Source organism: Urtica dioica, chromosome 12 (genome assembly GCF_054948205.1).
Source record: "Urtica dioica subsp. dioica isolate 48M chromosome 12, U.dioica_male_clone48M_v1_H2, whole genome shotgun sequence".
NCBI lineage: Eukaryota > Viridiplantae > Streptophyta > Magnoliopsida > Rosales > Urticaceae > Urtica > Urtica dioica.
The window spans coordinates 20,401,926-20,419,238 of record NC_142767.1 but is presented as its reverse complement, the minus strand read 5'-3'; the positions used below and the strand labels follow the sequence as shown (position 1 = coordinate 20,419,238).

The 17,313-nt window shown below is 33.9% G+C and overlaps 2 protein-coding genes across 2 annotated transcripts; both read left to right on the top strand.

The window, feature by feature from the left end:
• Positions 1-10,412: 10,412 nt before the first annotated feature.
• On the top strand, positions 10,413-12,016 carry LOC149380135 (uncharacterized). The gene is made up of 3 exons (XM_089603301.1): positions 10,413-10,606; positions 10,711-11,040; positions 11,649-12,016. Exons 1-3 carry the CDS (start codon positions 10,531-10,533, stop codon positions 11,828-11,830), a joined length of 588 nt encoding a protein of 195 aa, XP_089459427.1. The 5' UTR covers positions 10,413-10,530; the 3' UTR covers positions 11,831-12,016.
• A 2,121-nt stretch (positions 12,017-14,137) lies between these two features.
• LOC149380134 (uncharacterized) lies at positions 14,138-15,745 on the top strand. Its single transcript, XM_089603765.1, has 4 exons — positions 14,138-14,198; positions 14,334-14,663; positions 14,834-14,965; positions 15,471-15,745. Exons 1-4 carry the CDS (start codon positions 14,138-14,140, stop codon positions 15,572-15,574), a joined length of 627 nt encoding a protein of 208 aa, XP_089459891.1. The 3' UTR covers positions 15,575-15,745.
• The last annotated feature ends 1,568 nt before the right edge of the window (positions 15,746-17,313 follow it).

The following is a 17,313-nucleotide window of genomic DNA, read 5'->3' as shown; positions in this document are numbered from 1 at the left end:
AATTGAAGAACATATTATCTAAAGTCATTAAAATTCAGTATTTTTCTTAAATAGAATTATAAAATAAAAAATGATTTTTTCCAATTAATTCCACACCCGTCCTTCTCGACATCGAAGAGTGGGCATCGAGAGGAGATACAAAAATGAGAGAAGGTATTTGGAGGATTTTTATTTTTTTTAATTTTTTATGACAAAAGTCATTTTCAATGTATTGGCACATAGCAAGTCCATTTACAATTTTTTCGCTACTTATTAGGTCTAGAAAATAAAATTAAAATAAAATTCTTTTCCAAATTGTACTCTTTTTTTAATTATTTTTTGTTTGTTTGTTTTTTTTTTTAAAAGAAGTACAATTTCTATATTTAACACTAAAATAGACCTTACTAGTGCACATGAAAAATACATTTAAATAAGAGTATTAGTTAAATAGCATTTTTAAAACATTGAAATTGTATTTTAGCAAACAATAATTGAAAATCAACACCTCAAATTATTAACTGATCAGAAGGTTCAAAAAATCCCTTTGATCGATTCTAATTTAGAATAAAAATAAAAATGTAGACAGCACTTTATTAACAAGTTTTATTAATTATTAACTATATGCAATTTAGAAACCCATAAATTTATTAATTGCTACCGGTTATTAAAAATAATCGACTAAAAAAAAAGCAGAGGACAAAACGTTAATACATAAGCTCAATTTGTTTTCATAACTACTGATAACACGATTTAGAAAAAAAAAATATCCGGAAAACCTAATTTTTAGCAAAAGCTTAGAGAGAGAGAGAGAGAGAGAGAGAGAGAGAGAGAGAGAGTTTGAATGAGTTACCTAGATTTTAAAAGTTATGACGTTTAATCATCAATTATAACTTTTATTTTATTTTGAAAAGTAATATAATTGCCTAATTGATAAGAGTATACAAAATATTTAGCTTTAATTGCCACATCATTAAATAGACTATTTATTTATTATTTTTAAAACGTTCGCTTAAGTGCAATTAAAATTTTCATACGCTAAGATCGTTATAATTTTTTGACATATAACCACACTTAATTGAAAATTTTCATGCGCAAAGATCGTTATAATTTTTTTAAATATTACAATAGAAAAATAAAATAAACACCGATTCAATTATAACTTTTACTTTATTTTGAAAAGTAATATAATTGCCTAATTGATAAGAGTATACAAAATATTTAGCTTTAATTGTCACATCATTAAATAGACTATTTATTTATTATTTTTAAAACGTTCGCTAAAGTGCAATTAAAAATTTTCATGTGCTAAGATCGTTATATTTTTTGAAGTATAACAACACTTAAGTGAAAAGTTTCATGGGCTAAGATCGTTATAATTTTTTGAAGTATAAAAACGGATCATGAATGACAGACATGGAGAGTTGTAGACAAATAAACACCAATCCTTTCTCAAGACACTTAGGCTCCGTTTGGAACCCGGAAAATAAGAGAGAAAGTGAAAATAATAGAGAAAATGAAAATGTGCGAGAAAATAATAGAAAAAGTCAAAATTCTAATTGTGTTTGGAAGTCATGGAAAATATGAGAGAAAATTGACGGGAAAGTAACGAAGAGACTAGTTTATTTACATTTTTTGCCCATTTTAGAAAATTACATTTTTAACCTAAAAAATTTACACTTTTAACCCTTTTTTTTTTTAAAAATTTCATTTTTACCCTGAATTTTTTTCATTTAGACCCCCTAAATTTTTTTTATTTACATTTTTTGCCCATTTTTAAAAAGTTTTACATTTTTACCCTAAAATTTTTTCACTTTTGACCCATTTTTTTAAAAAAATTTCATTTTTACCCTGAATTTTTTTAATTAGACCCCCTAAATTTTTTTTTTTTTACATTTTTTGCCCATTTTAAAAAAGTTTTACATTTTTACCCTAGACAAATGTGATCCTCTCATAGACAAATGTGGAGAGATTCTCATTTTTCATTTGATTTTCGAAGGAAAATGAAATCCTCATTTTAGTTATACATTTTCCCTCGCATTTTCCATCATATTTTTTTTCTACCATATTTTCATCGATCCAAACAACCTAAGTAAAATAGGAGGGATTTTCATTTTCATTTCCCTCCTATTTTCCGGGTTCCAAACGGAGCCTTAGACTTTGGTGGCACGAGCTACTCGTCGACGTTCACAAATAGATTCTAAAGTGGCGACTTGCCATACAAGTAAGCCCACCAGCCACTCCACCAACCCCTACCGTCGCTCCCTCGCTGTTAACAAACTGTGTATGATAGTATATTTATAGTTTACTATTAATTTAGTTGGAACTATTAAAACATTAACTAATTTACATAAAAATTATAAATCTTGTATATCTTGCTGAAAACTTAAAACCTCTGTCATTTTTTAATCAATTCATCACATATTTGATCAAATGTGGGAATGTAGTAGTTTGGTTTAGTGGTTATATCATATCTACTTCCACCGCGAGGTCCTGAGTTTGATTCTCATGAGCTGCAGAAATACATGTCCCCTCTTGTACAAGTGGAATTTTATTCTCTTTGAGTTGAATGACTATGTGCTATCATGTAATCTTGACTGATATGTCTCATACGCTTGTACTGCGAATATATATGTCATAATTGATAGTCTCACTTTAAAAAATGGGCATATAGAACTGCATTATGTAAACGTTCTGATTAAGATACAAATCAAAACGCTCTCCCTAGAAACAAAGTCTCTTTTTAAAATTAGGGTTTTTTTTTTCTTAAACCCTTATTCTTCTCCACGGCCACCCTCCTCTGGGTCACCGGACGCACCTTGGTCTATCCAGCGGCGAAGCTCCGTCCGGGAGAGGGGCCCTTTTTTCGTCTCCTTTAGATCTTACTTCTACTCCCATGGCTTTTCTTTCTCCATTTTTTCTAAATCATGCATTCTTTCTGGAGACCTTTCCAGCGACCATGTTTGAGACCGGCAACCTTCACATGTGGTTTTTATTGCAAGTTGGTGTGGTAATTTCTTGAAGATTTTTCGCCGAAAGAGAGGTCCCCTACTCCGTATAGACTCCGACGGTGACATTCGCCCTCACCGGAGGAGGTCACAAAGCTTTGGCGAGCCACGACAACCTCGAGCCCAAGTTCATCTTCATCAAACTCGTAGGTCTCAAGCGCTCTGTCTCAGTGTCATGTTCAGGAGACGTTCTCCACCGGCCGGGAGACTCCTTTGTTGACACCGTCGCGGCCCCGACGGTGTTGAGTATTGGCTCCCGGGCTGACATTGATCTCGAGCTCTAAACGTGTTTGTGTGGGTCTGAGTTAGATTTTGGAGGGTGATAAAGTTATTTTGGGAGTTTTTAGTAGTTAAAGTTAATTTTATTTTGGATTTGTCATTAGGACTGTTTCTATTTTTAGAGTCGGATTTGTTTTGGGTCTAATTACCTTCATGTGGTTGTTTGTTATTGGTCTGTAAACGGATTAGTCGTCCAATTTATCCATTTGAATTTTCTGTTAGGTTTTTGTCTTTACAGGTGGAAGAATCATTTTCTTCATAGTCATGGACCTCGATTGTTTGGATCTCTTCCATTAATCAGTATGGGTGTTTAGAAAGAGATTTATGTGTGCTCGAGTTGAATTATGCTTTATGTTCTTCCTTTGTCAGAAGTATGCACATGATGAACGATCATTGATACATTAAATATATCTTAACTCTTAACGATCAATGAATTTTTTTTTTCAATCTTCGAGACAGTACACACGGAACAATTTTATTTATTTTTATTGAATCACTATTTCCCAAACAGGAAATTATAGTCTAGAAATTTGAGCCATTGAGATGGAAAATTTTATTTCCTAAAAAAATGGAAAATTTTAAATTTTATTTATTTCAATAAAAAATAATAAAGTACAGAGAAAATTACTAATATACTACCATTTCATAACTCAAATAATAATCATACACGTTATAATGAAATATTAAATTTGGACACAATCACAAATAGAGATGATCAAATTTCAGTCCACGTTTTTCTTCTTCAAGGTTCAAAGTTCAAACATCGCACTTTTCATAATAGTCCAAGAAAGGTCTGCTAATTAAGCACATATACTTAAGTTTGGCCCGATAAATACGGAGAAGAAAAGTCCATGTCATTGTTTTACTTTTCTTCAATAATCATTACTCTTTTTTGTAGAAGCCCGAAAATGATTTTTCTTTAATTCTAACTAATTTTCGTGGGCACGGCTCATGAATCATGATTAATCTGTTAATCACATCTTATATATCTAAAAAAATTGTTAATAAATTTTTGGAAATTGATATTCGGAATGAGTTAGCTAATATTTGTACCCTATGAGTGAATTAATTCATCTAGCAATTTTAAATATAAGAAATACAATAGTTAAAGGTTAATGGATTATGTTACAATTTGAAAGAATATTCTGCAGCAAATAAAAACATAAACCATCAACTTTTATTCAAATAATTTATTTTATTATTAGAATGTATTATTAACTGTATACTAACACCAGTATGTTGGACCTCAAATTATAAAATATAATTTCTTTATTAAAATGATTAATTTTGGTTTATTTTATCTATACACCTCATTTAGAAACTCTTTAATGGATCAATTGATAACTTAATTTAAAAGTATAATTTTCGATGTTTATACATATTAGTTAGATTTTTATAATACCCTTGCCGCTTGAAAATTTGTACATTTTGCATTTGCCATCTGACGCATGCTTGTGTAATAAAGGCGCTATGAAGTTTAAAGTTAAAAATTGAATACGTGACAAAAGACACAAAGAAAGAAAGAGAAAGAGAAACAAAAAAAAACAAAAATCGGAAACCCGTCAACAAAAATCGTAACATTTTGTAGTTAATCTAACAGGAAAAATATCAGAGATGAAGACTAGTTAATCTAACAGTAAATACGATTTACTAATTATTTCTGTGAACAATTGAGGACTAACAATCCGACAGTAAATCATATTAACCATTGAGTAAATAATTCGTTTCTATGGTAAATATGACTAGTTAATCTAACGGTAAATACGATTTACTAATTATTTTTATGAGGTCGATACAAACACAACTAAATTTTTTTTTAGCACCGGGACTACAATAATTAGGATACCAGCCCGATGGTTAAATGAAAGCACGCCATATCGACAGCAACAATAATTAGACCAAAATAAAATAAATAAATAAATCTATGTTTCTCACGGGCAGTGAGCGATCGATATGGCGGCGACACCGAGCTCCGACGGCGAAGATCTCCGACCAAAGGTCCTCGTCCTTAACGAGTCGCTCACCTTGAAACTCTTCCCGACCATCATCTCTGACAAATTCTGTCTCCTCTCCTCCACCGATCCAGACGCCAGATCCGCCACAGCCTTGCTAGGACACAACGCCACCACTGTCGACGCAGATCTCTTCCGGCGCTTCCCGGCGCTACGGATCTTCGCAACCTCCGCAACCGGAATCAAACGCGTTGACCTCGCGGAGTGTTGCCGGAGAGGCGTCGCAGTGGTCAACGCTGGAGATTCATTCGCCCCGGACGTCGCTGACCATCATCGACAGTTTCTTCCTCCGTCTCTTCTCTCCCTATCTCCACCCCTTCTGGAGCCTCCACGTCTGGACTCTTCTCCGGCACCGCCGCGATCGAAGGATCTGAATCCTCCGCCGCCGCGGCTGGCTCTGCCGATCTCATACTCGGTCATCTCGCGCGGACCCTTGGGGAGCGAGACAAGGTCGTCGGGGGTGAGACCGGCCGAATCCGAGGACGTCTTGGGACCGCCGTACGCCGCGAACTCCTGGAGAGTCACGGTCTGTCCCTTCTTCTTCTTCGACGGCTTCGTCGCCACCGCCGCGTTTAGGGTTAGGAAATTGGAGACGGATTCGGACTCGTTGTGTTGCTTCAGGAGCTCCGCTTCGTTCTCTTCCGCCTCCAGGGCCCTCAGAGATGCCGAGGCCGACTGCCACGCTGTCGAGACCCGATTAGAGGCCACCTTGGCCGCACAAATCGCCGGCACGAACAGGGCGCTAGCGGCGGTGAAGGCGGCGTCCTTGTCGGCGGAGCTTCTGGTGCATTTTGCGGCGTCCTTCTCGGCGGAGCTTTTTGTGCACCTCTAACCGATTCTTGAAGAGAGAAGTGGTGAGCGAGAAGTTGTGGGGGCATTTTGGGTAACCGAATTTCATGTTGACTATTGTTTAAAATAAATGAATAAATTGGCTATAATTTTAAATCCCCTTTCTAAATAGGCTAATCGCTAACAAATCTCTATAAATAAACAAATAAATGGCCACGTGTCAAGGTAGCAAATGTGACGAAACCTTTAAGCCACCACTCTTTTATGGTATGTAATAGATAATACCAAGATAAGAGTATAGTAAATATCATATGTAATTCTAGTCCTACTTTTTTTTAAATTAAATATTTTCAACTTACGCATACACTACTATAATTACATTAAACAAGAGTACAAATTACAACAAATAATCTTTAAACACCAATACAATAATTTTTAAAAACATTTTGCTCATGCATAAGGTCTTGTCACTTAGACAAAGGTATATATGATTTTCTAGCTTAGGTTCTTATCAATGCATCAAACGAAGCTGAAGCCAAGACTTGTACTAGGAAAGAAACAAAATATGTTTGTTGAGGTATGACTAGTATTTTTGGCAACCTCTTTTGAAATATTCAACTAGAGCTATCTAGTTAAAAGCCAAGACTTGTCCTTGGAAAAGAAATATACAAAATCTCTTTGTTGAGGCATAAGTATGACTAGCATTTTGGGCATCAATATATAAAATATTCATACAGAGCTAGCTAGTGGGATTTATCGTCCGAGTTAAATAACTCTTAACTATTTAATTTTATATTATGATCGGCTCAATAAACCTATAAGGATTTTTTTATTTCTCTTCATCTTAAAATAAAATAAACAAATATTTTTAGTATTATAGTTTTATTAGATTGAGGAAAATTATTTCATTGACCCAAACTCCATATTTGAAGGTTCAATTGTGATGTATTGTGCAGTTTTATCTCGAGATCAATTACCAGCAAAGAATAATTCATGAAATTTGTTAATTCTCATTCACTTTTAATATAGAATTTATAGTATGTTTTCTCAAGAAGTAGTCATTATTTTTTAGTCAGTGCAAAAAGATTTAATCGGATATATTTTTGGAATTTTATTGGGCTGTGATAATATTAAAAGTGTTAAAAAAAATTTCATCTCAAAATCCTTTAGCAATGAGATGAATAATTTATGATCTTATAAACACGTTTATATGCAATTAACTCACGTGTTCTTCGATCTTTTGAATTTTCAAAATCGATCGACAGTCTTAGCTGGATCTAGGATAACTTGACATATATTTATTTTCTTTGGGAGGGGGTGAATTAAATATCATGAGGCAGTAAATATTAGCTACTTAATTTACTATTAGTGTCGCAAGTGTATGTTTATTACATCTTAACCCTAGATCCATGTAATGTATACATACAATATAAACTAAGCCAACAAAGCTGAATTGGTCAATTTATTTTTGCAAAATTAAACTTTTACCGCAATGTGTGTACTTTGAATGCGGTTGTTTTGTTTTTTTTTTTTTGAGGGAAAAGCATTTGTATTAACGCTCTCAGGGAGCAAGGGCCAAGTCGGCCATAATAAGATCAGAGATACATGGAGGAGGAGAGTCAACCCACAGGGAAGAGATAAGGGATGTAGATCCCAACAAAGCAAGGCGATCAGCCACAGTGTTTCCGGTTCTCCGGATAAAATTAAAGGAAAAGGTACATTGATGGTTAAGCAAAGTAATATCTTCAGCAATCAACCCCTCCTCTTTAGCATTCCTAGCCCCGTCTCGGAGAAGCGAGATAGCGTTCATGGAGTATGTTTCCATCTCACAATCGGAGAAGCCAAATCTGATCGCAATCACGATACCTTCCCGGATAGCCATCAACTCGGCCGCGAGCACCGAGGGGGTGTGGCGGATCTGGCTACAGAAAGCGAGGCAGAAACCGCCCTCAGCATCTCTGATGCACCTGCCAAGGCCACCAGTTCCAGTGTCAGAGTTGATGGATGCGTCAGTGTTGATCTTCCATCTCTTGGTAAAGGGGGGGGGGGGGGGGGACCAAATGGCTGGGTCAGCAGGGGCAGTACGCCGGGGAGAGGAAAGGTTGAAGAGCGCATAGTCGTCAAAAGTTCCGACCGCTTTGGTGAAGATAGCTGCCATATCGGGCTTCCTTCCTTCGTGAATAAGTTTATTTCTGCAGAACCATATCTCCCATAGCATGATGGCTAGCAGCCCAAGGTTATCAAGCGAAAGGGTGTTCTTAAAGCGCGTAATCGTTTCCCAAAGATCCCGACTTTGGTTTAGCTCCAGGATGGCTTCAAAAGGGGAGTTGAGCCAAGCCTCCTCAACTAGGGGGCAAAAAATAAGGCTATGGGTTGTAGTTTCTTCCTCAAACCCACAGAAGTTGCAGTGAGGTTCAATAGGGATATGCCTCCTATGAAGGTTACCTCTAGTGGGGATAAAGTTCTTGCAGGCTCGCCATAGGAAAATTTTGATCTTGGGAGGAACTTTAGTTTTCCATAAGTTCGGCCGGAGAGCGCTTGTCGGAGTGGAGGTTGAGGCATTGGCTGCAGATGCAATTTCCATGGCTATTCGGTAGCCGCTTCTTACTGAATAGAGCCCTTTTTCATCGAAGTGCCAAATCAGGGAGTCCCCACGACAGTGGAGGGGTCGGGGAATGGCAATGATCGTGTCAGCCTCGAATGGAAGGAACACCGCCCGGATTTTGTCGACATTCCTTGAATGCGGTTGTTATCATGGATAGAGTCAGACATATAAATTACGGGGGACTATTATGTAATAAAAAATTAGACAAGGCTATGTTGTAAATTTTTAATGTAAATAAACTAGAAAAAAAATTAAAAAAGCGAAAAAGTATATACATTTCTTTTTCAATTATATAGTCCCATTTAGCAACCATTTTGCAAATCTAGGATCTATGTTTAGTCCCATTTTGATATATTTTGTTAAATATGTATTTTTTACTTGTGTAAGTTGTTGGTATATAGAAGTAATTAATAAAAAGCTAAAATAAAAAAATATATACGTGACTTTTGATTTAAAAGTCACATGACATGTATATGACTTATTTGACATTCATTTTGACGAAAAAATTGACAGAAAGATGAAACATGAATTGATGTATAATATATAAGAAGAAAATAACAATTTTTAAGATATCAGAAGTCAGTTGCTAAAGACGTTCAGAAGCAAAAATATCATTTATCCTAAAAAAATTAACATTTGTGTAACTGTATTCGCTACTAGAATGATCAAGGAGTCTACACGTGATTGGACTACGGTCTGCATGAAAACGCGTTGGTGAAAATACGGTGGATCAATTTACGAGGAAATATAGTTGCATCTTAATAAAGTACATAGCAGTCAAACGATATATTCAATGCAATGGCGTATTGTATTTGTTAGAAAAAAAAAATGACATAGTTCCTAATATCAATGGATGGAGTGCAAAACAACATTAGAGTCCCCACTTTGGTTTGAGGGAAAAAAACTAGAAAAGCCAATTTCGTTTCTGTATTATTATTGAAATTGATGAGGTTTTAAACAGCATAAATCACTGTTCGAGCACATTAATGAGCCGTTTCCAAATTCCAATATGATATGATCTGACGGAATGGAATTAAGAGTTCAACTATAATCTAACAACCACATTATTCCTCACATACGGTGACAAATTAAGTACAAAGTTCCACTATATCTATATGTCTATATGCATATGTCCGCGCCATTGATAGCGGCAGACAATTCTTTAATATTATATTACGTATACAATTCTCACTTAGAGGCTATAATAATATTTATTCTTTTTTGTAATCTATTTATACATTTATGATACGTATTCAAATGGTTTAGCAGCCTCTAGGACTTCGTGATGTATTTTCCCCATTAAATGTTAAATCTTAAATTCTTAATAGTCTTTGGGGTTTTTATAGGTTTAAAACTTTGAAGGTTATTTGTTCTAATTTGCATTTAAATATCATGTATTAATGTAAGGTGGAAAATATGCGTATAAAATGATAATGACTGATTATACATAAATATATGTCATTATTTATTACGTAGCTAGAGTCGACGAAGTCTTTCAAGTAGGGTCGCAATACTAGACTCTTCTTTTTCCAAAAAAAAAAATAAAAAAAAATAAAGAGCAATTTCCGATTTTCCTCCCTTCACATAGGAACTTTGAAAGTCCAACATACTGCAAGCCTTTGGTTCGGCTTTTTACTTTTTTATTTTATTTTTTTATTTTATTTTAAATATGATTTTCTTTTTTCTCTTTCCCTATACTCTAAAAGCATTAAATGTGACTATAGTCGTTACTCGCCATCTCCTTAGAAACCGGCTATAAATGTGTTCGGCCAAACTCTTAAAATTTTAAATCTTCACACCTCAAAGCAAACAAGAGTTAGAAACTATACATTTTCATCGTCACCAAAACTATAATAAAATCATGGCTTCTAAGTTTTGCCTCCTTGCTTTGCCTCTCCTTGCTTTCGCTCTTGCCATTTCTGTTCAACCCACTCTAGGTCTGTGAAATTAATTTATTTAATATTTATATCCTTCATTACAATTACAAACAATAGATAATATTTTTTATTATTGATTTATTTATTTATTTTTTTTTATGCAGGAGAAGTGGTGTGTGAGAAGTTGAACGAAGGCACGTGCGCTTTTGCGGTGTCTTTCGAGGGAAAGCGGTGCATTTTGGAGAAGCACGTGAGGCTGAGAACCGGCGGAGAAGAGTACACGTGTCGCGCATCTGACATAGAAGCCGAAAATCTGAGCGACGTGGTGGAGAGCGACACGTGCGTCGAAGCGTGTGGACTTGACCGGAAAACGTTCGGAATCTCGTCGGACTCGCTTCTCGAGTCTCGCTTCACTCGCCAGCTCTGCTCAGCTCGCTGCTACAACAACTGTCCCAACGTCGTTGACCTTTACTTCAATCTCGCCGCCGGTGAAGGTATTTATTATTTTCATTTACTATAACAAATCATTTTATTATATTTGTTTTTTCAGTGTGTGCGTGAGCAAATAATGCACAATTATTAATATCAGAGGTATAGAAGATGAATCAATTGCGTCATGTGTCAAAAAAAAAAAAAACAATTGGATAGAAAATTTAAATGTAAAATTTAATAGAGACGAATAAAAAAGCTTAAATGAGTTAAAAATAAATTTGTAACTACAATTTTAGTAGTGTGCATGAGCAAATAATGAGCTATTATTAATAATCAGAGAGGCAGAGAAAGAAACTGAATATTGTGTCATGTGTGTCAAAATTAAAAGTTCAGACAGAAAATTCAAATATAAAAATTACTTGAAACAAAGAAAGATCTTAAAATGAGTAAAATATAAATTTGTATATGAAGTAGTATGCTTCTTATTTATTTATTTATTTTAATTTAAATGATGAAAATCAAGGTCTTCATAGGGATCAATATCTAATTTTATTATTTTAATAAATAAATATATAAATAAGGAAAAAAGCTAATATAATGCAAAAAAGAAAATAATAGGTTAGAGCTAGAACAATGATATTCTTAGAACTAATTTTGTTATGTTATGTAGGAGTGTTTCTTCCGAAACTATGCGAAGAGCGATTGACCGGAAATACTCGCCGGGAAATGGGTGAGCTTCGTAGCTCCGGCGCCGCTAAATTTGCAGTCGCACCGGGACCAATCCAATCCGCTGAGCTGTCCTTTGCGCCACTCCCTAGCCCTTTAATCGCTCAACCACCTTCCAATTTCTAAGTTTCGCAACACACTCAATAAAGAATATTTTATAATATATATGTATACGATAAATAGAATTATAATTAAGTGCATTTTCTATAGAGATATACGTTCCTTGAAGAAGCTATGCTGAGATTTAATTAGTTGCCGGAGTTAAGTGATATCCTTTGTTGATTTACCATAAACTCACGTGCTAAAGAGTTTACAAGTAAAAATCTTAAAAAATATAGTGAGTGTTCTTGTGTGTGATGTGAGTGTATTTTTGTATTGTATTTGTATGCGCGCTTCAGTGAATTACTCATTAATAATAAGCGTTTGTTTCAGTTTGTGAATTAGATTACAGTTCGTTTTTCTTGATGTTTTATATTGATCGTAAATTCATTTTATGTCGAATGAGGATCAAAGAATGAGATGAAAGTCTAATTAGATCAATGCGATCCGTTGGAATTCTCACTATCATATGATCGTCAAACTTCTCTCTCTCTCTCTCTCTCTCTCTCTCTCTCTCTCTCTCATATTACATGTTCTCACTAGTTTGACAAATATCAGTTGACTTACGCATGCTTGTAAAAGAGTTGGCCATTCATTTATTATCGAATCGTATATTCATTTAATAAATTATTTTAATCTAAAGTGTTTATAAGCGTACGAAAAGGTCCAAAAGTCGAAGCCGCGTAAGTTTGGCCATTTTTAACTTCTTCTGTCCCCTGAAAAAGTCATACCGTGGCACTTTCAAAATGAATAAATAAATGAACGAACAAGCGCTATTTTACATTGTGGACTAAGTCACGTTTATTAATTAATTCTGTTGCAGAACCCTAACCAGATAATTCGAAATTCAAGTTCGTTAGTTTGGACTTTGGAGCAAGATCGACTGCCTTGACTTCTTTGTTAGACTGTGAACTATTACGATACTCCCAATTGTACTTTGAAAATGAACTATTAATGAGTGTTTATTTAATATTTCAAAAGTTGGTCTTTTTTTTTTTTTAAGCAGAGTTGAAATGATTATAATTTTTTTTCCTTCCCTTTTTACACAAACAATCCACAAGTGAAATGTGAAAACACACAATTAAAATTCAAACACAAAAACATAAAAAATAAATATTCTATTTGTTGAGACTAGAGCTTCGTGACCATTAGTAGCTCGAGTTAGTGAAAAAAAAATTGAGAACAAATCGCAGTCTCATGATGATGGTAGTAAAGAAAATGCAAAAACCCAAAAAACACTTATCTAAATCTAAAAAATAAACTTTAGAAATGTATTTATTATAAAAAAAAATAGATAATTAGCCAATTAAAACGTTTAGAATTGCTATATATAGCCAACATTTCATAAATCTTAAGTAAATAATTACAAACATGACGTGACATTCTTGGTTTGCCCTTTCATTGAAATAAAATGGTGGAGTATTTATGTCAATTTACGCTTGTAAATATATATGTACGTGACTATTTATCTAAGATTTACGAAACGTTGGCTATATAGCAATGTGAAAGTGTAAATATAATTATATACCTAATGGAACCTTTTACTATTGAGGTTTAAAGATGTATTTGTATTTTGTGCTTTTGCTTTTGTAAGGACATTTGCTGCCGGTGTGGATTGAACTCACGACCTCTACTTTGAAAGTGGTGTAAAATTACCACTAGACCAAACTAAATACTATTTTGTGCTTCTGTTCAATATGATCAAATTATACACTCTTATGCAACAATACAAATAGTAAAAAAAAAGAGAGGTAAAACTACTGTTGTTATAAATATTATATCTTCTTATATCACTACTGATACGTCACAAAATTTTAAAATTGTTCACGTTATACATAATTTCGTGACCGGACTATCACTAGTTGTCACGAAATTATAACGACTATTACTGTTTTTGCACAATTTATTTAATAATAGAATTGTCAAATTTTAAGTTTTAGTTGATTTTGATAAATTGACTTGAGTTTAGGAATATTTGAGTCAAAATCCCTATACTTTTGGACTTCTAACCTTCAAAAGATTCATGTCATCTCAGTTTTCCTTGATTATCGGAATTATCATATTTAAAATTTTCTATTTATTATACGTAGATATCAAAGTCTTTCATGTAGGGCTTCTCGAACAGACTCTGCTTTCCAAAAAATAACAATTTCCTCTAATTTTCCCCCCCACAAATTGGAACATTGAAAGTTCAACGTAATAGCAATTTTGTGGAATAATGGGATTCTAATAATGAGACCAAGTCATCACTCCATCTCCTTAGGAACCTAACCATAAACATAAAGCTTTACACCACTATAAATTCTGCATATTTATTGAGCTAATAAATTCTCAATGGCTTCTAAATTTAATTTCCTTGCTTTTGCTATTGCCATTTCCGTGCAAGCCACTCTAGGTTTCTCAAAGTGTATTATTTTTTATTCTCTAAATTAAAACTTCCGAATTTAGCTTTGTGTGCGTATCAACATGGACCTAGGTCCTAGATGGACCATAATACCACGTTTTGAAATATATATGTTTTTTTACGCAGGAGAAGTGCTTTGTGAGGAATTAGATGAAGGCACGTGCGCGTTTGCGGTGTCGTACGACGGAAGACGGTGCATTTTGGAGAAGTACGTGAGGATGCGAAGCGGCAGAGAAGAGTACACGTGTCAGACGTCGGAAATAGAAGCCGGCGGATTAATCGACGTCTTGGAGACCGACACGTGCGTGGAAGCGTGCGGACTTGACCGGAAAACCCTCGGAATCTCGTCGGACTCTCTCAGCGAGACTGGCTTCACAAGTCAACTCTGCTCCGCTCGCTGCTACAACAACTGTCCCAACGTCGTTGATCTTTACTCGAATCTCGCCGCATATAATGGTTATTAGGACTGCATTTTTTTTTAATGATTTATCCGTTGACTAGTCCCTTTTATCATGAACACAATATTGATAAGTTGCTAAGATTTGTTTTTTTTTCCTAAAAAAATATAAGATTTATTTTATTTGGTATAGATTTTTTTATTTTTGAATATTGGTGTCCACATACAGGTGTAATTCTTCTGAAATTATGTGAAGGGCAATTAGCCGAGAATGTTCGCCGTGAAATGGTTGAGCGTAGCAACCCCGGCTTTGCTAAATTTGAGATCTCAGCAGACAGAAGAAGGAGAAAAAGAAACAGAGGTTATAGTCTATGTACATGCTCTTGATATCAAAATTTAAATTAACAAAAACCAAAACGAGAAGAGTACAATATTAAATATATTAACACCCCCGTGGTACCTAGGATAGCCTAGTGGTAATTCCACACCACTTTTTGTGTGCAGGTCGTGGGTTCAATCTCCACTTTAAAAAATATATATACATATTAACACCCAAATACACTAATACTCAAACAAACCATTAAAACCGACTAATACTATCTTTAGTAATTTTCCTTAGTAATTTTGAATCATTTCTTTATATAATAAAATTAATAGTTGCCGTCTTAATTTGTTTTTTTGCTATTGTTTTGGAGACTATCAGTTTTTTTTTTTTAAATATATAAAAGTTTATTTCCTCTTATTTTATTGAAAGTTACAAATTGAAATATTTTTTTTTCTAATTACTTATTTTAAATTTAATTTTTAACCCTCGTAAAACTTTATTTTTTTACTTTATACACCCTATTTTTTTTAATGTTAAACAGTTGCTCCACCACCTCCCATGCCCGCATGGGCACCGATGCAGTCGGAGGAGCTCTTCGCTTTGCCACTCTCTAGATCTGTTGCGCTGCCACCTTATAATTTATGAATTTGTTAATATTAAATAAAATTATATTATTAACATACTATATATATACATAGCCTTGAAGATACACCAAAGAGTTAGTTGCCGGAGTTGACTGATATCCTTTGTTGATAGTACGATCAAATCATGTGTAGAAGAGTTTGTAATAGTTATTAAAATTTTCTTTACAGATAAAGCGAGTCTGTTGAGTTCGTATATAGATTAATGAACGTACGGTACATTGTGTGTTTGTACCGGTTTTGTTACGTTGCTTTAATGTATTTGCGCTTCAGAGAAATATTAATTAATTAAATGCGTTTCAGTTATGAACTATACTTTGCATATCGATAATGATTTTCATCAGCGACCACATGATGATGAGAGATAGACAGTGAAACCAAGATGTAAGTAGATCCCACCTATCTTAGTATATCAGCAATCGCTGATATATATTGCTTGATGATTTGCATATTGCTTGATGTATTAGTTCTCCTCGTAAATTCATTTAATTTGTGCTTTTGTTGTCTACACGGAGATTGTATTCATGTGCGAATCCATATGATAATTGCTTAAGGCTTTCTGATTATTAAAAGAGCAATATATATAGTGTTTATGAAAATATATTTCAAAAAACAATAGACGTGTAAATTTAAGACTATTGCAGCTCTCTCTTAATATTGCATGCCGTGGTTTCTGAGTTATAGATTCTCACAAGTTTAACAAAATGGAGTTGGCTTACCCATGCCTTACAAAATGGTCGGCATTTATAACTAAATCGCATATTGGAGAATGGCTAATTTTTTTAGGGGAAAAGTATACGAAAAGTTATTTTAAACTAATGGATTAGCATAACAGCTAAAAAAATTTAGTTTAAGCAAAATAACTGAAGTTACATTATCAAACAAACAAAATTTGATAGTCATTTAAAATCTATGATGCCGTATTTAAGTAATTCAGCTATTAAATTATTATTATTATTTTTTATTTTATTATTATTATTATTTTTTTTTTTTTGCGTCAAAGCTATTGAAACTTGATATTTGCGTATATTTATAAATTTCGTATTAACCTATAGCACCTTTTTTTTTAAGATAAAAGATAATGTATAATTAATGTAAAGTGTTTATTAAAAATATATGATGTACATGTCATTAATTATCAAAACTAAGAGAAGATAAACTTACCACGGAACAAGTTAAATAAATGTCATTACTACTATCAAACTATGAATTGATGTTGCGATATTTTCGTACGCAAGTGTACGTAGTCGCTCAAGTAATAAAGTTTGTAAGTACGAGTCGATCCACGAGGACTTTGCTTAACCGAAAATCAAACGAGTTTGCAATGAATTGAACTAAAAAAAAGGAAATTATTATCTAAATTGCAAAAATTAAATAAACAAGCAAATACGAGTGAACGAATATGAGGAATGCAAAGGCAACGGCTTCGCTAAACTCTCTTCTGGTCGGGATTCCTAGAATTATGCACGATTTTTTGGCTCTCTCTCTTCACTGATCACACTCACGTAATATCATCGTTAAATCTCTCTCGAGCATCTAACAACCTATGTCATTACCGGATTTTTATCTCTCGATCTCAAATCCTAAAAATTATGACAAGCATTATAAACAAGAGTGTTCACACGACTCCATAACAGCCTAACTATCTCTAGTTTAGGAATGTATTACGGTGAAATAATTCTAATGCACGATTATTAATTCAAAAAATTGGCTACATAAGCCACCTAAACTATAGGAATTGTA

Excerpts from the sequence above, each read along its gene's own strand:
- LOC149380135 (XM_089603301.1), top strand. The coding sequence starts at position 10,531 with ATGGCTTCTAAGTTTTGCCTCCTTGCTTTGCCTCTCCTTGCTTTCGCT. Across the intron at positions 10,607-10,710 it reads TTCTGTTCAACCCACTCTAG|GAGAAGTGGTGTGTGAGAAG; the intron begins GTCTGTGAAATT and ends TTTTTTATGCAG. Across the intron at positions 11,041-11,648 it reads CAATCTCGCCGCCGGTGAAG|GAGTGTTTCTTCCGAAACTA; the intron begins GTATTTATTATT and ends TATGTTATGTAG.
- LOC149380134 (XM_089603765.1), top strand. The coding sequence starts at position 14,138 with ATGGCTTCTAAATTTAATTTCCTTGCTTTTGCTATTGCCATTTCCGTG. Across the intron at positions 14,199-14,333 it reads TTCCGTGCAAGCCACTCTAG|GAGAAGTGCTTTGTGAGGAA; the intron begins GTTTCTCAAAGT and ends TTTTTTACGCAG. Across the intron at positions 14,664-14,833 it reads GAATCTCGCCGCATATAATG|GTGTAATTCTTCTGAAATTA; the intron begins GTTATTAGGACT and ends GTCCACATACAG.